The following is a 21,413-nucleotide window of genomic DNA, read 5'->3' as shown; positions in this document are numbered from 1 at the left end:
TTACTACTCGTGTCTGAACATAACATGAATGATTTATTTAAATTAATGAATGGGAATGGGCTATTACTATTTATAACTGGACTTTGATATATGATAAAATAGGTACATATTATGATTCTATGAATAATTAAGGTTTGTGCTGCATAGCTTTGGCATCAATTTCATTATAAAAAACACATACAAGTATTTACGAGCACTTTATATTCTAACTAACGGTCCGCCCCTGGTACATATTTCGCAATTAAAGGTAGCCTATGTTCTTTCTCAGGGTATAAAGATTATCTGGGCCAAATTTCATCAAAATCGGTCCAGTAGTTTAGGCGTGATAACCATACATACATACATACAAACCTTTCCTCTTTATAATATTTAGTATAGATTATTTTAAAGGATATTTCAGGTAAAATGAAATTCACACTTTTATCCAAATCGTTTATTCAAGCAAATGAACATAATATTATGAACAAACTATAACATTACCTACTTAATGATATTTACATTCCATAATCCATTCCTCACTTAACTCAACGCTAAACTAACATACAACTAAACACTTATCCTAAACCTATGCAGAATATGTTTTCATTTGCTTCAAATAGAAAAATAAAAAATCCAATTAATTTGACACACTGCCAACTACCTTACATAATTGAGATTTTGTAAATATGAAAATATACTCTGCATCTCTTTATATATTATGTCAATTGCTTATCTTACATAATAAAAAATAATTGATAAATTATATCAAACCATTTGGAAGTTCCCCACAAGTCTCGGGTTACTGCAAAAAGAACAAACATAATTAAATACTTCAATTATTTATATGTAAGGGCGCTTTTCTCCAATTATTTGCAAATGAAGTTAGGTTTTAATATTATATTTGTTTTATTGCAGTTAGACTTAATGGAGTACATACAGATTTGAAGTGCCCCTCGCCAAATCGGCACCCTCTATAATTTAATACAGAAATATTATGTGCACACAAAAATCATTGCACCTATAAAATATAGGTTTATGACTATGATGAGAAGTAAAGTAGAATATATACAGACAAGAACAAAATCATATTACCCTATTACAAATTAAATTGGGTATGAATTGCATATTTTTGCTGAAATTTCATTAAGATTTTGAATGTATATGTAAGGGATATCAATAGGGATGCACACTTTACAACCCCTCATAGTCAGTAACTAGAATATGCTATATATTCAGATCAGTGGAGTGTCAACATAAAATAGCCTCAGACTGAAGTCATTAACATCTGCAAGATCACGCAAGACTCACCACGGACCCAAAATAAATTTAAACAAAACACCACAACATTAACAATGGCTTGTCATATAAAACTTAAATAGTGCATTATATATTATTATTATCATATTGTGATTGAAACTAACCATCGCTACTTATGAAAATAGAGCACTTCGTGAACTATTAGTAATTAAAATATGACCATTGTATCTATGACAATTACAATACAATATTCTTGTTTAAAAATTATGCAAAAATATTTTTCCAATATAACACTGCAAGGAAGACTAAAAATTTTAAATCAAATTGTTGAGTTAAGCAGTGCCTGCGTCCAAAGTCACTTCATATAATTGTAAATATAATCAACTAGCGGTCCGCCCCGGCTTCGCCCGTGGTACATATTTACGTTTTCTCTACATAAAAACCATCCTCGTACTTCAAGGAATATAATAAAAAAAGAATTATCGAAATCGGTTCAGCCGTTCTCGAGTTATGCGCTTACCAACACATTTTGCGATTCATTTTTATATATAAGATAAATACAATTAAAATTTTCAGTTGATATGATCATTGAAATATTTGCAGTCATGTTTTAAAATTTAAGTTTACATACTTTTCATGTTACAAGATCTAAATACACTTATTAATTGGCCAATTTTGTTTTAAAGTAGTTTGAAATGAGCTGCTTTGTAGGCACTTTTATGTCTACCAAATGTAGGTCACAAAGCAGTCAGTTGTGACAGAGCATGAAACCAAACAATTCCAGTGATAATGCAACAGCAGCATCCAGATCATCACGAGTCCATTACAAAGCACAAATAGAAATTTAAAAAATAACATTAAAAGTAAATAAAATATTTCAGATACAACTATACGAGGACATCTCTACAACCTTCATAACATACAAAACTCATATGATTTAAAACTATTAGTTCAAATGATTCACTATAGTTTCGTAAAATTTACATTACTAAAGAGCAGACGCGACCACAACATTCACTCGGCGCGACGGCCGGATAAGACACTCGGAAACACTTCACATGGAGGCTCAGCACGAAGGCCCTCACTGTTGTTGACCGGGTTGCGTCGTCTGATTCGCCGACTTCGTAATCACTATTGTCTGCTTATTCCCTGCTCCCGCCTTGCCTAACTGCAAAACATTCGACGGCAGAGTGATAATCTTATTACCACCTACTGTGTTGGCCGACACTAGCTTAACAATTGTCGCCCCAGGGGGCATTCCTTGTGCTTGTCCGCCGCTCGAGGCGACCGCTGCTCTGTTCTGTACCATTGCCATCTTGGGTACTGTAGCTACAGTCATACCAGTGGAGGTTTTAACCAGCGTTACATATTGAGGTGCTGAGCCAGATTGAGCGTTGGAACCCGGCGTCTTTTTGATGATGACTGGAATGCCAGCGTTGCCTCCAGCTTGTCTCAACACTGTAGCGCCGGTCGCCGTGTGCGTACCGGCTGCGGATGACGTGACGACTGTCGCTTCGCCCGATTTAGCTGTCACAATTTTGTATACGGGAGCTTTCACTTGTTGGCCAGAAAGAGCTCCACTAGCTATCTGTATTGTTCCTCCACTGCTACCAATGACGGGCAAATTACCAGCCCCAAGCTTTACGGGCACGCCCGCCGCTACTTTCGTCTGTACACCAGCTTGTATTGGAACTCCACCTGCTGTTTTAACCAAAACATTGCTAGTACCGATTTTAACATTTCCGGCGCTTAATTTCAACGGCATATTTGCGGTTCCGACTTTTTGTACGCTGTTGGCCAACTTTCCTTGAATGTTTGCCGCGCCAATCTTGAGAGGTACAGCGTTGCCAGCTAACTTCACTGCATTGCCTGCTCCAAGTTTCACGGGCACTCCTCCACTAGTACCAGTTTTGACTTGCACAAATCTAGGTGTGCTGGATCCTGCGGGTGAACCTAGAACTATCTGTGCATTTGATTGTGGTGTTGAAACGCGAACTGTTGCAGGAGTGCCTACACCGCTTACTATCCTTGTAACACCCTGTGGAGTCACAGCTGCTACCTTTATTTGCTGTGATGAGCCAGCTGCAGGAGATTTAACTACAGTTTTGCCAGGGTATGCTTGCTTAATGGTAGGTGTGCTCGGTGAAATCTTGACTGCAGCTTGTCCTGGTACTTTTATAGGACCTGCAACAACTTTTTGAGGTGTGCTTGTCGTAGGAGCGGCTGATGCAACTGCCACCGTGGCTCGAGCAGGCACTTCGGCTGGAGGCGGTGGTAGACTTGCAATTGGGGAAGAAAGGCCAAAAGCCTTAGCTGCATCTGGTTGGGAAGCGACGGGAGATTGTGGGGGTGGAGCAGCTACCGGTTCAGCTGCAGTTGGGAATCGAGCTGGAGTCACCTTACCACATTTCTGAACTTGCAGTAGATAAGTAGTTATTGTATTCATAGCCGGCCAGCATAGCTCTAATGAAGTTGTTCCAGCGCGAACCAGGGCCACACGACCAGCTTGTGGGGGCACTCCCACCTCCAAATACCACAAATCTTTACAACAAATCTGGTTGTTCCATGTTTTTCTGTAGCCATCACGGCCTGACCAAATGTACAGTCTGGTTTGTATAGCGACTGCACTGTGACCAGCTCGAGCTCTGGGTACACTCTCTACGAAGTTATCAAGGGATATATCATCCCAAGTCATAGTTTCCAAGTTAAGTGAAGCAAGTGTATTAGTACATTTCCATTCCTTCTCATGGGTTGCTAATTTTGATTCATCTGGTACAAGCGGTACCCAGCCACCATAAACATACATGTGGTGGCCTATGACAGTAGCAGTGTGAAGAGAGCGGGGCAGTGGTGGAGCACCACCCAGTTCTGGTTTAGACCATGACATGCTATCAACGTCTAGAACCCAAAGGTCACCCAAGCGTGAACCACTCATACCTCCATAAATGATCAGTGAAGATTTTCCAGTATTTTTGTCTGTATAAGCAACTCCACTGTGGGATTCGCGGGGGGGTGGCGATTGACCATACGTCAATGGGATGTCCCATACTGTCATAGATGAATTGGGATACAGTTCGAGAGTATACAAATCATTAAGATAACTCGGTATATTGTTCTTTGGGTCATCGCTCTTATTGGCCAGACCGCCAAATAGGTATACCTTACCATTGAGGAGAGTGAAGCTGTGACCGAGTCTGGGACACGGAGGGAGGCCCTGCTTAGGAGGCAAGGGCTTCAAATGCTTCCATTCCCAACGGGAAGCCTGTAGTTCATAGAGGTCGTTCGAATACTTGCCGTACTCTACCATGCCGCCAAAAACTAGAAGACGCGTTCCGTCGACTACGAAACCGTAGGCTGCGCATCCTGGAGGTACTTCGCCTTTGGTGACGGGTACGAACCATTGGTTTGTGGTGGTATTGAAGACGTGAAGCTCGTGAACTATCCCTTCATTTCCGCCGCCGAAAACTATCATCAAATCCTTTATGGCGACCGCGCGATGGCCATGTCGGGGTCGTGGTTGGGGGCCACTAGGATTGTACACTTTTTGCCACTTAAGTACAGCGTTTTCCTTCATTTTTACTATACATTTGTCAGTAAATGCTTAACACCGTATGTATCGCTCGGGATGCGTATCTATAGCATAGACAATGAGAAACGTCGTAAATAAGCTTTGTAGAAAATATTCGGTTAAGTTGAAGCTACGTACGGCAATCCAATTCAACTCTCTCTTTCACACTCATGCGTCTTCCCTATGAGTAACAAAAAATCACCTTATGCAGCTTCGAGTGTTTAACAAAAATGGCGTTAGCAACAGCAATAGCAACTTTACAAAAGGAGAAAGAACGGCGTCGGACGTCAAGATCTTGTCTATGATTTAATATAGATAATAAATTTATCAGCCAGGCACTAAATTTTTCGTATTATTAAAATTTCGTTATATTAATAATTTATTGATAGTTAAATTTAAACATTTTTTATTTTACATTTAGTTTTGTCCAGAGTAAATTTTAAAGTTTCCGTCAAGAAGAAGGTTTTTTATAGCTAGAGCACGTTATAAATGTATTAATATGCATTATTCATATTTTTAAAACTCATTTTTAAATTAAATACAAATTTATATTTCGTATATAAATTATTTAAAATTAAAGTACAGTTTGTATATAATCTATGATATTCCTATTTTTTCTGCTATAAACACATCATTATTTTTGGTTAATGTTGGTAGAATTGATATTATGCAAAGCGCGGTAAAACTAAATTCTAAAAATATGACGAAAAATTACATAAAATATTTATAAGAGTAACAATTTATCCTAATGATGAAATATATTAATTTTACTTGAATCGAAATGTACATAATTCTAAAATATGTAAGATAAGGCATTCGTATAACCTCTTTATTTTTTGTTTATTTATTTTTACATTATAACAGACTAAATAAGACAAAGCCAACACTCACACACACACACACACAATGTATGATAATATTATAGACTTTTCAGTTTTCACTATACTGAACAAGAATATTGATAAAATATTTTATACACTTACTTAATACGGTAATGCAAAATAGTTAATAAAATAACATACATTTTGCTTTTTAATAATAGTATTTATAGACCTCTATATAGTGAATTTGATCGCATAAAATAATAATTGTTTCATCATAATATTTATCATAATTATTTACAGCAAATTAATTTAAAATATTACGGAGATCTTTCCCAGGTGAAAATATGGGATGAGAAGGCAAAGATAATATTATATTTGGAATCGAGTGTAGCGTGAGTGTAGCCAGTGTATTAAATAGGTTTCATGAAAGTTTTCTTCAGTTTTCACTTCAGAGTTTTCTCCTTTTTTAGTTGATATTTAAAGTTTAAGACTCTGTAGTTTCATCATCATCATCATCATATCAGCCGTAGGAAGTCCACTGCTGAACATAGGCCTCCCCAGAATGGGAGGATTTTGCCCATAGTCACCACGCTGGGCAGGCGGGTTGGTGACCGCAGTATATTTTGTCAATATTTTTTTTAATACTACAGGTATACTACATAATATGTACTATTCTCCATTTATTTATCATATTTCCACCTTTAAGTGTCGGAACCAAGTCGGACTTCTAATTTTGTGACCAAATCTTACAAAATAAACTAACAGGCTGTGCTAACAGGTAATAGGTAGTTATTAACTTTTAATACTTCAATTATTGATAAGAATTAAAATTTTGATTTTTGATTCTTATCAATATCAAATTATTGATATTGATAAGAATGGGGTTTTAGTGATAGTAATATGGTTTGTTGGATTTGTCACCGTTTGGACTAGGGATATATTATTTATTATGGTAAAAAAATACGAGTAATTTTTTTATACTAATATATGTATGGACTTTTGACATAAGGGCTTCTTACATTACAATCTAATCGTGTAGATTTAGTCGTCATCATCGTATTTAGAAAGTTAGCATCCTTAATTCAGAAGACAGGATGGTTTCTGACTGACAGAATCATAAAATTAATTTATTAGAAGGTGCACGGTGCACCGTGCAATCATGGTGCAATCGCATGTAGTATTAAAACCTTGGTACTAACTTATATCACACATTATGTCACATACATACTTCTTTTATTAGCCCAATTTTTTATTCATGATTAAAAAAAAATAATTGAATATTAATATGAACCAATTTTCATGAAATTTGGTATGGAGATATTTTGATACCCGAGAAAGGACATAGGCTACTTTTTACCCCGGGAAAATGACGCAACGCACGTCAGTGTGATTATAAGCTTCTACTTTCTTTTGCATCTGAAATAAATTTAGGGAAGTGTAATAATGGTTTACATGAAGTAGGTACTTAAATCATTAATTTAGTAGTTTCTACAATTATTTACTACTCTTCATGCTCTTAGCTATGTTCAAAAAGACTAGGTTAATAATAAGTAATCATATTGATTTAAGTGGTCCACACCAAGGTCCACACGGTCTGCTCAGAACTTAGAGCGTTAAGGCTCAGAACAACGTAGAAAATATATTTTTTAGGAGCTGGTGAGCTGGTAGCACTGAGTTTAGGACACAGATTGTCAAAACTGACATGTCAATTGTCATATTTTGTCATACGTCATTCATTATTGTTCATCGGGTAGCGGTAGATGCTATGCGCATAAATAATTTGAATGACATATTCTATTATAAGTATTATTTATTATTTATTAACTTTAAATTATAGAGATATACAGAAAAGCAGAAGTAAGTGTATATTTCTCTAATGTGTCGCATATATTTATCCTGGTTTGTCCTATATAGGAGTCCTATCCAACTTAATGGCTCAATTCCACAATAGATATAAATTATTGATTAAAAAAAAATATTATATCTGTGACCCTGTGCTGTGACCTAATTAGTAATTAGTGAAACGATAACACTCAAGTGCACAATGCACATTGTCAAGCATTAGAGAGATATAATCCAACTTCATCAATCAAATACTTACTTAATATTTTTCAAAATATACATAATATTATGCTTGTTACACTTAGAATATTTAATGGAATTTGAATAAATTAGCCAAACTGGTGTTTATGAAATCATTACTCTAAAGTCTAATGTACTTATAATAACCATCAATTATCATTAAGCACTTAATATTTTTTTTTAAATGTATAGGTAGGTAAGAGAAACTCAAAATTCAAAAACAATATTTGTTTTATTTTTAATGTATAAGCAGTATTACATTTTGTATTATCACGAAATAGGTACTAATGTCACTTAAAAAATTGTTTTCAGATTGCAACCATGCAGATGATGGATGTAAAATTAATGTTGATTTTATGTATTCCATGTAACTACAATTAAATTGTGTTGTATATATATTGAGATATTCAAAGAGTTGTTGTTGAGTATGTGAATAAATAATACCTAAATTATTATCAAAATTGTTCTAATGGATTGTTGTTTATTAAAAAGGAATAATAAATATTATATAAACATTAAATGCCTGTATGCCTTTTTCTTTTAAGTCAGAGCAATTAATAATATGTTCATAAATATTAAGCTATCTTCATTCAATTGCTGTCTGCAATTCATATCAATCGAAGTTGGTTGTTCGCACTGGATAGTTTTAAAAACATGGAAGAAATACAGCTACAAATGCTACCGCCATGGGCGATTAGTCCAAGCATTGCAATCTGGGGACTATGCACGCAGAGTTGCATTTTGCAGATGGTTACGGGGCCAATTTTGTAGAGATAATGATCTTATGAATAACATTTTATGGACGGATGTGTGAGCAGGCGCTGGTTTTGGTGAAATAAAAGCCCACACAAAAAATTTTAATGAACTGTATTTGTTATAATTAATTTTTTATAAGGCCTAGTTAATGTATGCAATGGTGCACGTCTTATGCGAGACTGACTTCCGATCATTATTTCTCTTTCACTCTCTTATGTTTTATACAGGATGAATCCAATTTCTCAAATAACGGTATGTACAACCGAAGAAACCATCATTACTGGTCCACTGAAAATCCCCTGAGATTCCGGGAAATACATAACAAAATCCGATAGAGATAGAATTGCGAAAAAATTATTTTCAGCAAGATGGTGCTCCACCTCACAACAGTCTTCAAACGCGCTCATACCATAAAATTGTTCATTTGGAACAATTTTTGCAGATTAAAATTTCTCAAGAATTTAAGGATAGTCTCATAAGAATGTTTTCATGTAGCTGCAACGGTTAAGGTACCTGCCCTTCATGCCCCATCTTAACCGTCCACCCTGTATACTAGACTAGCTGCGTTTTGCGGTTTCACCCGCGTGGCTCCATTCCTGTTGGTCTTACCGTAATGATATACTCTATAGCCTTCCTCAATAAACAGGCTATCTAGCACCAAAAGAATTTTTCAAATCATTTTCTATGCATTCTTCAAGCGGATTCATCTTTGCAGTTGGTTTAATTTCTTAAATTACTACTTGTTTCTTCTCAGGTGAATTTAAGAATGGTTAAGATAATATACTTAGCTATTATGTAATTTATTGTTCGTAAATTGGACCAATAGATTTTAATAAAATTGCTATTCTAAGAAATAGAATTTATTTCGTTTGGAATGCATTTATTTGTATTGATGTAACTATTTACAAAATGTGGTATAATTTTTGTAAATTGCAACCATGGTCTCTCACACAGATTACTATATATTAGTCAGAGAGTCTCTCATGTATTACAAATCGAATTTTATTTTGATACGAGGATGAAAACATTTAGTAGGTATTTAAAATATAAAAGAAACTGAACGCTACGGTAAATGGTGGAACTAATACAAAGTTTTTAGTTTGTTTATAAATTGTAGTTTCAGGGCTTAAAACTAGATGGCAGTGTATTACATTATTGAATGAGCAATGAGCATGTAGAGTAGGGTGGAGTGAAATATTTTTTTTCATTTTCGTTTCGGCATACCTGTAAAAAGATGACATTATTGCTCATAAATACACATGCAAAATTATACTTTGCAGATGATACATTTAGAGGTGCCCCCAACATCATGAACTTTCAGAAATTCAAAAAATTTAGTCGAAAATCGACAAATTAACGCTAAATCAGGATTCTGTGTTATCTCGTTGGTTGCCAACGGAAAGATACAGAATACACAATATTTCAATATATAAAAAAATGCCCAATTTTGCAAAAAAAAAACAGCCATATCTATACTTACTAATATTACAATCTATACTAATATCACAGACTAATAATAATATACTACGTATACAACTAATATTATAAAGCTGAAGATATTGTTTGTTTGAACCATCGTTTGAACGCGCTAATCTCAAACACTACTGGTCCGATTTGAAAAGTTCTTTTGGTGTTAGATAGCCCATTTATCGAGGAAGGCTCTATATAGCCTTCCTCGATATACACTATACAGCCTATGCTGTATAGTGTATATCATTACGCTTAGATTAACAGGAGCGGAGCCACGCAGGTGAAACCGCGAAGCGCAGCTAGTACTAAATAATTACTTATTTCTGATATTTTCATTCCTCTATAATATCATTTTCATTAATGAAATACGTTAAAACAACTAATCAGGCTATTATTTAGTGTATCACAAAGAAGTTTGTTATATAATAGACTTGAAGGCCATAAAAATACTGTGATTAAAAAAGAAATCAAAGTTTGCGAAAAAATCATATTTTTCTAATTTTCAATTGGGTTGGGGCATCTCAAAACATCAAGACACGTAAACAATATTTTCTATGCTGAATTCACTCATTAAAAGGCACCTTTCTGTCGCTATGCCATTTGAAAAGAAACAAAAAAAAAATTCTTTCATACATTATCACTCCACCCTAATGTAGAGACAGTTTGGTAAGTAATTATATTTCAGCTCAAACGATTGAGAACGTTATGTTATTTTGGTTATATTTCACAGAGCCTTGCAAATATTTTTCATTTAGTATAATGAAATATATTTCATTTAGTATATTGTATGATACCAATGTATGATACCTTAAAAATAACAGACGGACACATATTATTATCATTCTACTCAAAAAGAAGAGTTATAATTAGGTAAGTAGGTACAGTAAACTCTAACTGCATCGTCTCCTATAAAAGGAATAACTCATTTAAACCTATAACACTGTATAAATGAAGGTTTTGAAAAAATCTAAATATATCGCTAACTACAAAAAGTATAAATAAATACTAAGTTTCATTAGCCGGAGCAAACGATTATTAGTCGCTGTGTTTTTTGCATGAAATATCATTATTATGTCAAAGAAAGTTACAAGAAAAACATTGTAATTACAGTGTCTTGTGTTAACGATGACAGTGTTAATTAATGGAGTTTGTAAGCGGATTGTTCCAGCCTTCAGCCGACATTGAATAACTTTTATTTGCATTTCATTTCTCGAGTGAAGGTAAACAAATTAGTGTTCATTAATCATCTCGGAATTCATTCTTGTATTAAATTATGATGTGCATTAGATGTTTAACCGACTCTAAATAAATTATTTATTTTTATCAAGCTACATTAGAGCAATAACGGACTGAGCAACGTTCGGAAAACAAACTTGGGTACTTTATAATCGCACTATGTTCAGTTCAGTTCAGTTCAGTATAATTTTAATAGAACTACCTTAGCTTAATATAATTTAAGTCTCAATTCAAAAATTATGAGCATAACAGGATACAACATTGATTTTTTAATAAAAATATTTAAAATCACAGATCAATGGCTGCTATTTTCATTTTGCGCAAAGCTTGTGGCGAAAAGCCGATGAGTTAAATATCACAAAATCAAAATTAGCCAGAAAACATGTTAAACGATGCACTGTTATGGCTCATTTGCCATACATAATTTTTGAATTGAGACTTAAATTATATTAAGCTAAGGTAGTTCTATTAAAATTATACTGAACTGATCTGTGATTTTTAGGATTAACCAATTTTATTTGTATTGTGTTATATGAATGTTTATCGTGTATATGTCAATTTGTGATTGCAGTAGTGTTTTTTAAAAATTATATTCCTTATTTTAAAACTTAGATTAATAAGAAAAATTATTTACATGTTATATAAAACATTTTATTGTAAGCTAAGCTTTGTCTATACAACTACATTTTGTTGATTTTTGAAATATATACATTGATTGATGATGTTTTGTTTTCCTCTCAAAGTCCCAACACAATTTACCTTTTGACAAATTTATTTTGATACACTTGTGTTCGTAACTATACCAAACTGCCTTAAATTTTTATTGTTTAAATAATAAAATCACGTCCGCAAGATCAAAGCGCGTTCGGCCCAGTTGGCCACAAAAATAGTAGGCATAATTAATTATGTACAACTGGTCCACGTGGCCCAGTTTATTGCCGCCCAGTTGATCACTGAGTCTTGTTTCTACGATATCCTTACCTATATAAAAATATGCTTTTAACTAGCTGTATACGTTCACTAATTACTTATAATTATCGTGGTAGAGCTACGCCGATTTATGACTACGAGGTAATTTATTGTAAAACATCATTACAGCGTCAAGTGAACTATCGACCTTTCTCGGTTACACAGAACTTAAGCTAAAAATAGACCTAATTATAAGTTGGCAAAGTTAGTATTTACGCGGAAACAATGTTGTCAACTTGTAAGTGATTCCCCGCAGTATCGTGAACTTTGATTTGTTTTTAATATAATTAAAGTGGGTGCATCAGAATGTGATAGTTTGTATGTAACAATGTGTAGGTTGTTTTTATTTTTTACGTTCAACCTGTTTTTTTTTAATTACCTAACATGAAATGTATTTAATGAATACTTATATCTATACTAATACATATTACAAAGCTGAAGAGTTTGTTTGTTTGAACGTGCTAGTTTCGTAATTCTTTCGGTGTTTGATAGCTCATTTATCGAGGTAGGCTATAGGATATATTATATATGTATAATTATCATCACGCTAAGACGAACAGGAGCGGAGCACTGCGGGTAAAACCGCGGAGCACAGCTAGTGTTTTATATTTCTTCAAAAGATCAGCAGAATAGATGTGAAATTAACTGCTCTATTATGTAGGTAATTAATTAACTGGAGGATCGAAGATGCAAAAATATATTTCTAAGTCATGAATTTTTAGTTAAAATATAGGTTTATGTTTTTAAAAGTAGGTTACCCTTTCAGTGCTTACTCATTAAGTTTGATGGATGTATCCTTGTGTTAGGACATAAATCTTTTTTACAAAAAATAACACGTTAAATATATGACCTAAAAGCTTTTAAGACTCGTATATTTAAAGATATATTAATATAATTAGGTATAGACTTTATTTAGGGTAAAATCTTTAATGGAGAGGGAGATAAAAGAACTTATACTCACTAAAAAAAGGCATTAAAGTAATAAAGCAATTAAAGTGTGTTTGTTTTATTAAGTCGCGGAGCGGTTATGTTATGATTCCATATGACCAGATTTCCGCCCGCGGCTTTGCCCGCGTTTTCAAAGGAAAATCCGCATAGTTTCCGTTCCCGTGGGATTTCCGGGATAAAACCTATCCTATATGTTAATCCAAGTTAGCCTCTATATGTGTGCCAAATTTCAATGTTCAAGTTCAATTTCAAGGTTCAGTAGAATTTGCGTGAAAGAGTAACAAAGACACACACACACATCCTCACAAACTTTCGCATTTATAATATTAGTAGTATAGGATATGGGTGTATGCAGATAGGAAGGCTGCAAGATGGATATTGGCTAGTGCAGGGGCTAGTGTACCATAATTAAATAATCAATCAAAGAAAGAAAATGAAAATCATCTGAAACTACATGCACGATAAAATGTAATTATATTCTTGGTAACAATGGTCATCTATATTTCTAGTATATTTAGGTAGGTACTTTAAAAGTCTCATTATTTATCCGTATTTGTATTACAAATAAAACAAGGAAACTAAAATCTGCATTAAAGCTGGTACAGTGCGACTTGTTAAATTTGGACTTGTTTTGCAGCGACCTAACTTTTAATTAATACCTACCTAGCTAGTAGGGTACACACCAAAACTTACAATGCCGAACATACCTACATATAAAAGTTGTTTATTATGAAGTTACAATTAGATTATGAAAGGCCTTGGCCTGGTTGAAAAAGTGGAAGTATTTTACATGATGTAGCAACATTATTTTGAATCAATTTTTTCAGATATTTCGTGTATTGAACACATCAACTTACAATTTATGATTTTCAACTAGATAATTCGAATTCTAATAAATAAACGTGTCTCCAGACTCCAGTTCGTATTATAATACGTTAATAATTATAAACGTATTGTATAAATACAATACGTTTTAATTTATTAACCTTAATTGGCGATATTAAAAAAAATGAATTGTGATTTTAAATTCCGAGTGTGGTAGTACGTTGCAAAAGTACTTATAATAATTATAATGTAGTTTAAATTATCATATTATGATTTATGATCAATTCTGATAATATTATCATTATAATTATGGATTTTACGATTCGTATTACAAGTATGTAGTTAAAGTAGAAATACAGTAAATGTAAATAGAAATTTTAAAAGTCTATGTTGATGGGATATAAACATAATATGTTTTGCACACACAAGGGTTGCTCTTTACGGGTAAAAGTACTTATAAGTTGAGATAATATAATACACATAGCCCTACCTCTTAAGCATTGTACACACGTGTGGGAACAAAACTTTATTAATATCTCTCTTTATAATCTGTACCAAGCCTAATTGTATTCAAACGGTATGCATTATTATTTGATTAACTATTCCATAAGAATTTTATATAGTAGCTTACCGCCCGCGGCTTCGCCCGTTTTGTCTAAAACCTAATAAATTATATACTAAAACCTTCCTCTTGAATCACTCTATCTATTAAAAAACCACATCAAAATCCGTTGCGTAGTTTCAAAGATTTAAGCAAACAAATGTACATAGGGACAGAGAAAGCGACTTTGTTTTATACTATGTAGTGATGATGTAGAGCCAGAAAAAGGCTCTCCAGTCGTTTTTGAGATAACACGGAGCAAGTAAGCACGAAGAATTTTGGTAAATGTTTTTTTATACACAAATATTATAATACCTACACTCATTTAAAATTTTTTTGCTAATGCCTATTACCTATTATTATTTAAATATCTTAAATCTATAAGTATGTGACTTGTGCTGAAAATAAATTATTACATAACTAGATATTATTATTATAAACGAGTAAGTATTTGTTCAAATATTTTGGTATAACAAACATACATTTCAATTTCCCCTATTTGTATAAATGTTATCAAATGTGACTATAGCACTTGATATCAATGAAAACGAAAATTGAAGTGTAGGTATGTATACTTGTTATTTTTGTATGTAGGTATATTTTCATCATTCATTCATTTTCATTTCATTTTCATTATATTATATGTGATTTGTATCCATAGGTAATTTTTTTAGGAATTGCTATCATAAAACTTTTAATTTGAGAAAATGTTGGAAAATTAACGTGTTTGAAGAAGTTTATTGTTAAATGTACATTACCATTACATTTGCCCAAATAACTAATGAATTTTACGAGCCTTTTAGTTTTTTCAAGTAAAACAATAAATTTAATATTATTAATACTTGTGGTTGTTCTAATGTGTTTTACCTATATTTAAACACTAGCCACTTTCATTCGATAGGGTTGGACACGCGATAAAATGTGTAAACATATCACTACATAGTATAAAACAAAGTCACTTTCTCTGTCCCTATATGTGCTAAAATCTTTAAAACTACGCAACGGATTTTTATGTTTATTTTAATAGATAGAACGGTTCTCGAGGATGGTTTTAATATATAATTTATTAATTTTCAGACAAAGCGAAGCCGCGGCCGGAAAGCTAGTCAGTGTGTAGGCTTTATTATTTGGCCATTCGAACTTTTGTTAAATATTTGTTTGCATGACTAAACGTATTTTATTTTTTATTGTCAACTTATTTTCTTATCCCACTATATACCTATTTGAATAAAAATCCACGTCAAACCTGCACTCGAAATACTCTTTCTGGATAATGCGTGTTCTATTTAAGAATAAAATACCAAGATACATTCTCATTCGTGTTGTGTTCAATATCTCACATCAACGTATGTGCAAATTATTTATAAGGATTTCAAAAGCAGCGATTGACGTTGACGAGGGAGAGCCATAAGGTCTATTATGTTACAGGACACTATCTGGTATCAAAACGCTTTTGTTTAAAGCAATTTCCTGGCAAATTGCTTCATTACGCTAAAATCGCCAATTACCTTGAGTCTTATGTTTAGTTTTATTAATATTTGAAATAGTGAGGTTATATTAATTATTGACTGACCGGTTGGCTTGGCTGGTAGTGGCCCTGCCTTCCAAGCCAGAGGTCGTGGGTTCGATTCCCACCCGGGGCAAATATTTGTGTGATGAACATTGATGTTTGCTCTGTGTCTGGGCGTTAATTATCTATATAAGTATTTATTTAAAAATTATACATATATGTATGTTTAACAGCCATCTGGTTTCTATAACACAAAATAACACAAGCGAAAGCTTAGTATGGGATCAGATCGTGCCGTGTGTGAAAATTGTCCTGAATATTTAGAATATTTATATGACGAAATTATAGTCAACCAGGGTAAGTGTAAATAGGGGTTATTGGAATAACTTACAATAAATGTATAAAATGTTCGAGCAATTCTCTTGATTGACCCTACTTTCTTAAGGTAGGTATAGAGTTAGCAATTACCTTGATTGACCCTACTATATTATTTTATAGCTTGTGCTATTTATTTTAATGAACTTAAAATTCGTTATATAAAATTATGTTTTCATAGTCGAACATAGAAAAATAGTAAAATATTAGGTATCTAGGTATCTACCTACTTATAAAGTTGTAGTTCGGCTCTATATCACATGTTAACCTGAATTTCAGATGTAGGTAAGTGTTTTTACAGCCTTTAAAAAATTAAAAGCTTGTGTTTTATATTTATTAAACAGGCTTTCCATTGATATTATATTTTAATATTTAACCATCTTTACATGTTCAGGAGTCATAACACATTTTCTATTATGAGCAAATTCAAAGCATACCTACACTTTAAAATTAAATGGAAAAATTTAATCCAACGATATAGTATTGCGCATATTTAACCTGTATCAAACATTAACGTTTATAAAAATGAACACTTTTGCTATAGGTACCATTCAGAAATATTCTATGTTAATTTTCTGATATTAAAACGAACAAAACTTTTTATGCTTCGGGTTTTTATTACTTTAACTGAAAGCTATAAAAGGCATTCAATTATTTTATCACATAAATGTACAATACGTGGGCTTTTTTGTTGTAATACAATAATTTAAATAAGTATAAAGTATTACGCATTCGGCCAAACTTCAATTTCATAACTTTTTGTTTGTTTTTTTTTATTACAGTACCTATTGACTCACTTCAGCTTCCATTTTTAGCTTAATGCTAAGCTTGATGTTAAGCTAAGACGTATTTTGAGTTTTCTTTCGAGTGACATCGATTTGTTAATATCCAGTGTTTCAGTCTATCGATTGTGTATGTTTAACAGATACAATTTATAACGATTTTATCCCTTTTTTGTTCGTGTAACAACAACAATAAATAAAATTTGGACGACATGTGACATCTGATGGCCAGCGTAGTGGATTATGGTCCGTGTCCCTGCAGTGGTAACGTGTATGATGATGATGACGATGATGAATCTTCTGAAACAAATACATAATCAGTTTATTCGTATATAAACAAGTGTTAAGCTTATTGACTAAGGGCGTCGGTTAATATCCTTATATAAAATCAATCAATCAATCAATCTGATCAATCAATCTGATCAATCAATAATCGATCAATCAATAATCGACCAATCAATAATCGATCAATCAATAATCGATCAATCAATAATCGATCAATCAATAATCGATCTGATCAATAATCGACCAATCAATAATCGATCAATAAATAATCGATCAATCAATAATCGATCAATCAATAATCGACCAATCAATAATCGATCAATCAATAATCGATCAATCAATAATCGATCAATCAATAATCGATCAATCAATAATCGATCAATCAATAATCGATCAATCAATAATCGAACAATCAATAATCGATCAATCAATAATCGATCAATCAATAATCGATCAATCAATAATCGATCAATCAATAATCGATCTGATCAATAATCGATCAATCAATAATCGATCAATCAATAATCGATCAATCAATAATCGACCAATCAATAATCGATCAAACAATAATCGATCAATCAATAATCGATCAATCAATAATCGACCAATCAATAATCGATCAATCAATAATCGATCAATCAATAATCGATCAATCAATAATCGATCTGATCAATAATCGATCAATCAATAATCGATCAATAAATAATCGATCAATCAATAATCGATCTGATCAATCGATCTGATCAATCGATAATCGATCAATCAATAATCGATCAATCAATAATCGATCAATCAATAATCGATCAATCAATAATCCATCAATCAATAATCGACCAATCAATAATCGATCAATCAATAATCGATCAATCAATAATCGACCAATCAATAATCGATCAATCAATAATCGACCAATCAATAATCGATCAATCAATAATCGATCAATCAATAATCGATCAATCAATAATCGATCAATCAATAATCGATTAATCAATAATCGATCAATCAATAATCGATCAATCAATAATCGATCAATCAATAATCGATCAATCAATAATCGATCAATCAATAATCGACCAATCAATCGATCTGATCAATAATCGATCAATCAATAATCGATCTGATCAATAATCGATCAATCAATAATCGATCAATCAATAATCGATCAATCAATAATCGACCAATCAATAATCGATCAATCAATAATCGATCAATCAATAATCGATCAATCAATAATCGACCAATCAATAATCGACCAATCAATAATCGACCAATCAATAATCGACCAATCAATAATCGATCAATCAATAATCGATCAATCAATAATCGATCAATCAAAAATCGATCAATCAATAATCGATCAATCAATAATCGATCAATCAATAATCGATCAATCAATAATCGATCAATCAATAATCGATCAATCAATAATCGAACAATCAATAATCGATCAATCAATAATCGATCTGATCAATAATCGATCTGATCAATAATCGATCAATCAATAATCGATCAATCAATAATCGATCAATCAATAATCGATCAATCAATAATCGATCAATCAATAATCGATCTGATCAATAATCGATCAATCAATAATCGATCAATCAATAATCGATCAATCAATAATCGATCAATCAATAATCGATCAATCAATAATCGACCAATCAATAATCGATCAATCAATAATCGATCAATCAATAATCGATCAATCAATAATCGACCAATCAATAATCGATCAATCAATAATCGATCAATCAAAAAGTGTAGGAACAAGTTCATACTTAGTTACAATTTATTTATATATTTAAAGAATAAAATACATAATTTAATGTAGATATAGTACATTAATGTACTATGAATTAATTTTATTCATGAACATACAATGAACAGGGTGAATATCATATAAGTTATAATGTAACTATTGGTTATGTGTTAATCTGATTAGAACAGTAGTTAAAATAGCTAGCATATAGCTTTTCTTTCTCTTTTGAATTGAAATTGTTAATTGTCCTAAACATAGTAAGCTACTTTTAAGTATTTTGTGACATAGCTATGTGTACAAAATTGTAATTATATAAATATGAATATTGTGTCTGAAATAAAGATCTATTTACTATTTATAAGTCTTAACTTAGTATACTGTAACAAGCATTAAAATACTACAGTGCTTCAAGTGACTTACGCTACACTGTTGAGCTTAACAGATTACTATGAGATATTACTAATTAATGCCTGCCACTTGCAAGCTGCTAATGTCACAGCACAGTGTTGCCATAATTATGACTTATTAACTTCAAGTCTTAACTTATACTTAGGTATGTTATAACTGCCTTAATTATGTTCATTTTTATATGCTTTTAGAAATAATTCTTACAAAACGGAATTTTATTAAATACTAACTTGCTTACTTGACAAACGTTGTTCTGCCTTATCACTCAAAGGTATAAAATCAGTTTACGACCTTTTTTCAGATTCAGACCTGCCCAAAATAAAATACGTAAAAAGTCGTAAAAATCGGTCAAGGCGTTTTGTAATTTTTTATAGTACGTACCTACTAGAATAGAAATAAAAGTAAAGAATACATTTGAAACCATTATGTTAATTTAAATAAAATCAGAAGGAAAATGTAAAATTATTCAGAAACAATAGATCAAACAATAAGCTATTATTTTATAGAAAAGTCCCAGTTTTTCAGAATATGTCCCAAAATCGCAAGCATTTAAACCTCGCGCGACAAACACTCCTGTATTCGGCATATTTTTTGTTTTATCTCCGTACAAACGAAACAACTGCACTCGACCATGACAAAACTCTTTTGTTGTAGGCCCATGAAATAAATCTAAGCGATGCGTACCTAAAATAATATTATGGTTTTCATATTTTGTGATGAAATATTTATTTAGACTATGACGATTTATTGGAAATTTGTATTGATATTTATAAATTCGTGATGCAAACGGAATAGTTTAATAATATGGATAGTTATTACTTTTATTTCATTTGAGATTTTTTTTAATTGGATTTTTGATAATGGAAATAAATCTGAGCTTTGAGGACTTAAGCTATATTATTTATATTATATGCTTATGTTATTTATTCTGCACAAGAAACATTTTATGCGATAAAAGTGACACTTTCTATAAATACAAGTTACGCTTTTTAACTACTTAGTTTGTTTTATTTATGAATTGTTAAGTAGCTGATTAGTTTGCGTTAATAGACCAAGACATTTTATTTTATAGCTGATCCAAATGAGCCTAATTCCTATCAATCGATTCCAAATCAGCTGCTAGTTGAAATGTAATTATCTCATTCTAACGCCTATCACCTGCATTCCATGGCAGGTATCGATGAACATAACTGTATTGTAATAGAAATACAATGATATAATGTATCACACACATATACAGGGTGTCCCACTGTTGGTATACTAAGCTCAAAATAGGTTATAGTTTTGCATACGCTGAGTACGTAAAAAATACTTAAAAAATTCCAGACGCATTTTTTTTTCAAATAGATGAAATCTTAAAACTCTATGTGTATACCCATAACAAGCAACCCGCCCAGCTTTGCCACCAGCACGTGGGCTATCGTTAAAGATTATGTTTTCATAGACAAAATGCTCACATTAGAGAAGCGTTATATGCCGGCTGCGCGAAGCCAGAGAAGAAAACATGGATTTTCAGGAAAAATTTAGCTAAAAATTTTTGACGTAATTTTGTTGTTAAGTATTTTTTTCATGATCAGTGTATGCAAACCTATAAGTCCCTTCGCGCTTAGTATACCAATAGTGTGACACCCTGTATAAGTAAAGGTAACATTATAATGTGTGTATTATTATGTACTAGCTACGCTTCGTGGTTTCACTCGCGTGGCTCCGCTCCTGTTGGTCTTTGCGTGATGATATACAGGGTGTCCCACTATTGGTATACTAAGCGCGAAGGGA

The 21,413-nt window shown here is 32.4% G+C and overlaps 1 protein-coding gene across 1 annotated transcript; it reads right to left on the bottom strand.

The window, feature by feature from the left end:
- Positions 1 to 1,844: 1,844 nt before the first annotated feature.
- On the bottom strand, positions 1,845 to 5,001 carry LOC149477102 (uncharacterized). The gene has a single exon (XM_089711532.1). It carries the CDS (start codon positions 4,808 to 4,810, stop codon positions 2,318 to 2,320), a length of 2,493 nt encoding a protein of 830 aa, XP_089567658.1. The 5' UTR covers positions 4,811 to 5,001; the 3' UTR covers positions 1,845 to 2,317.
- Positions 5,002 to 21,413: the final 16,412 nt, after the last annotated feature.

Source organism: Colias philodice, chromosome 26 (assembly GCF_061535455.1).
Source record: "Colias philodice isolate Cphi_HAF_F1 chromosome 26, ilColPhil1 Martin Lab GWU primary, whole genome shotgun sequence".
Lineage (NCBI taxonomy): Eukaryota > Metazoa > Arthropoda > Insecta > Lepidoptera > Pieridae > Colias > Colias philodice.
Note: the sequence above shows the minus strand (reverse complement) of the source record. Positions and strands in the feature narration are given on the sequence as shown.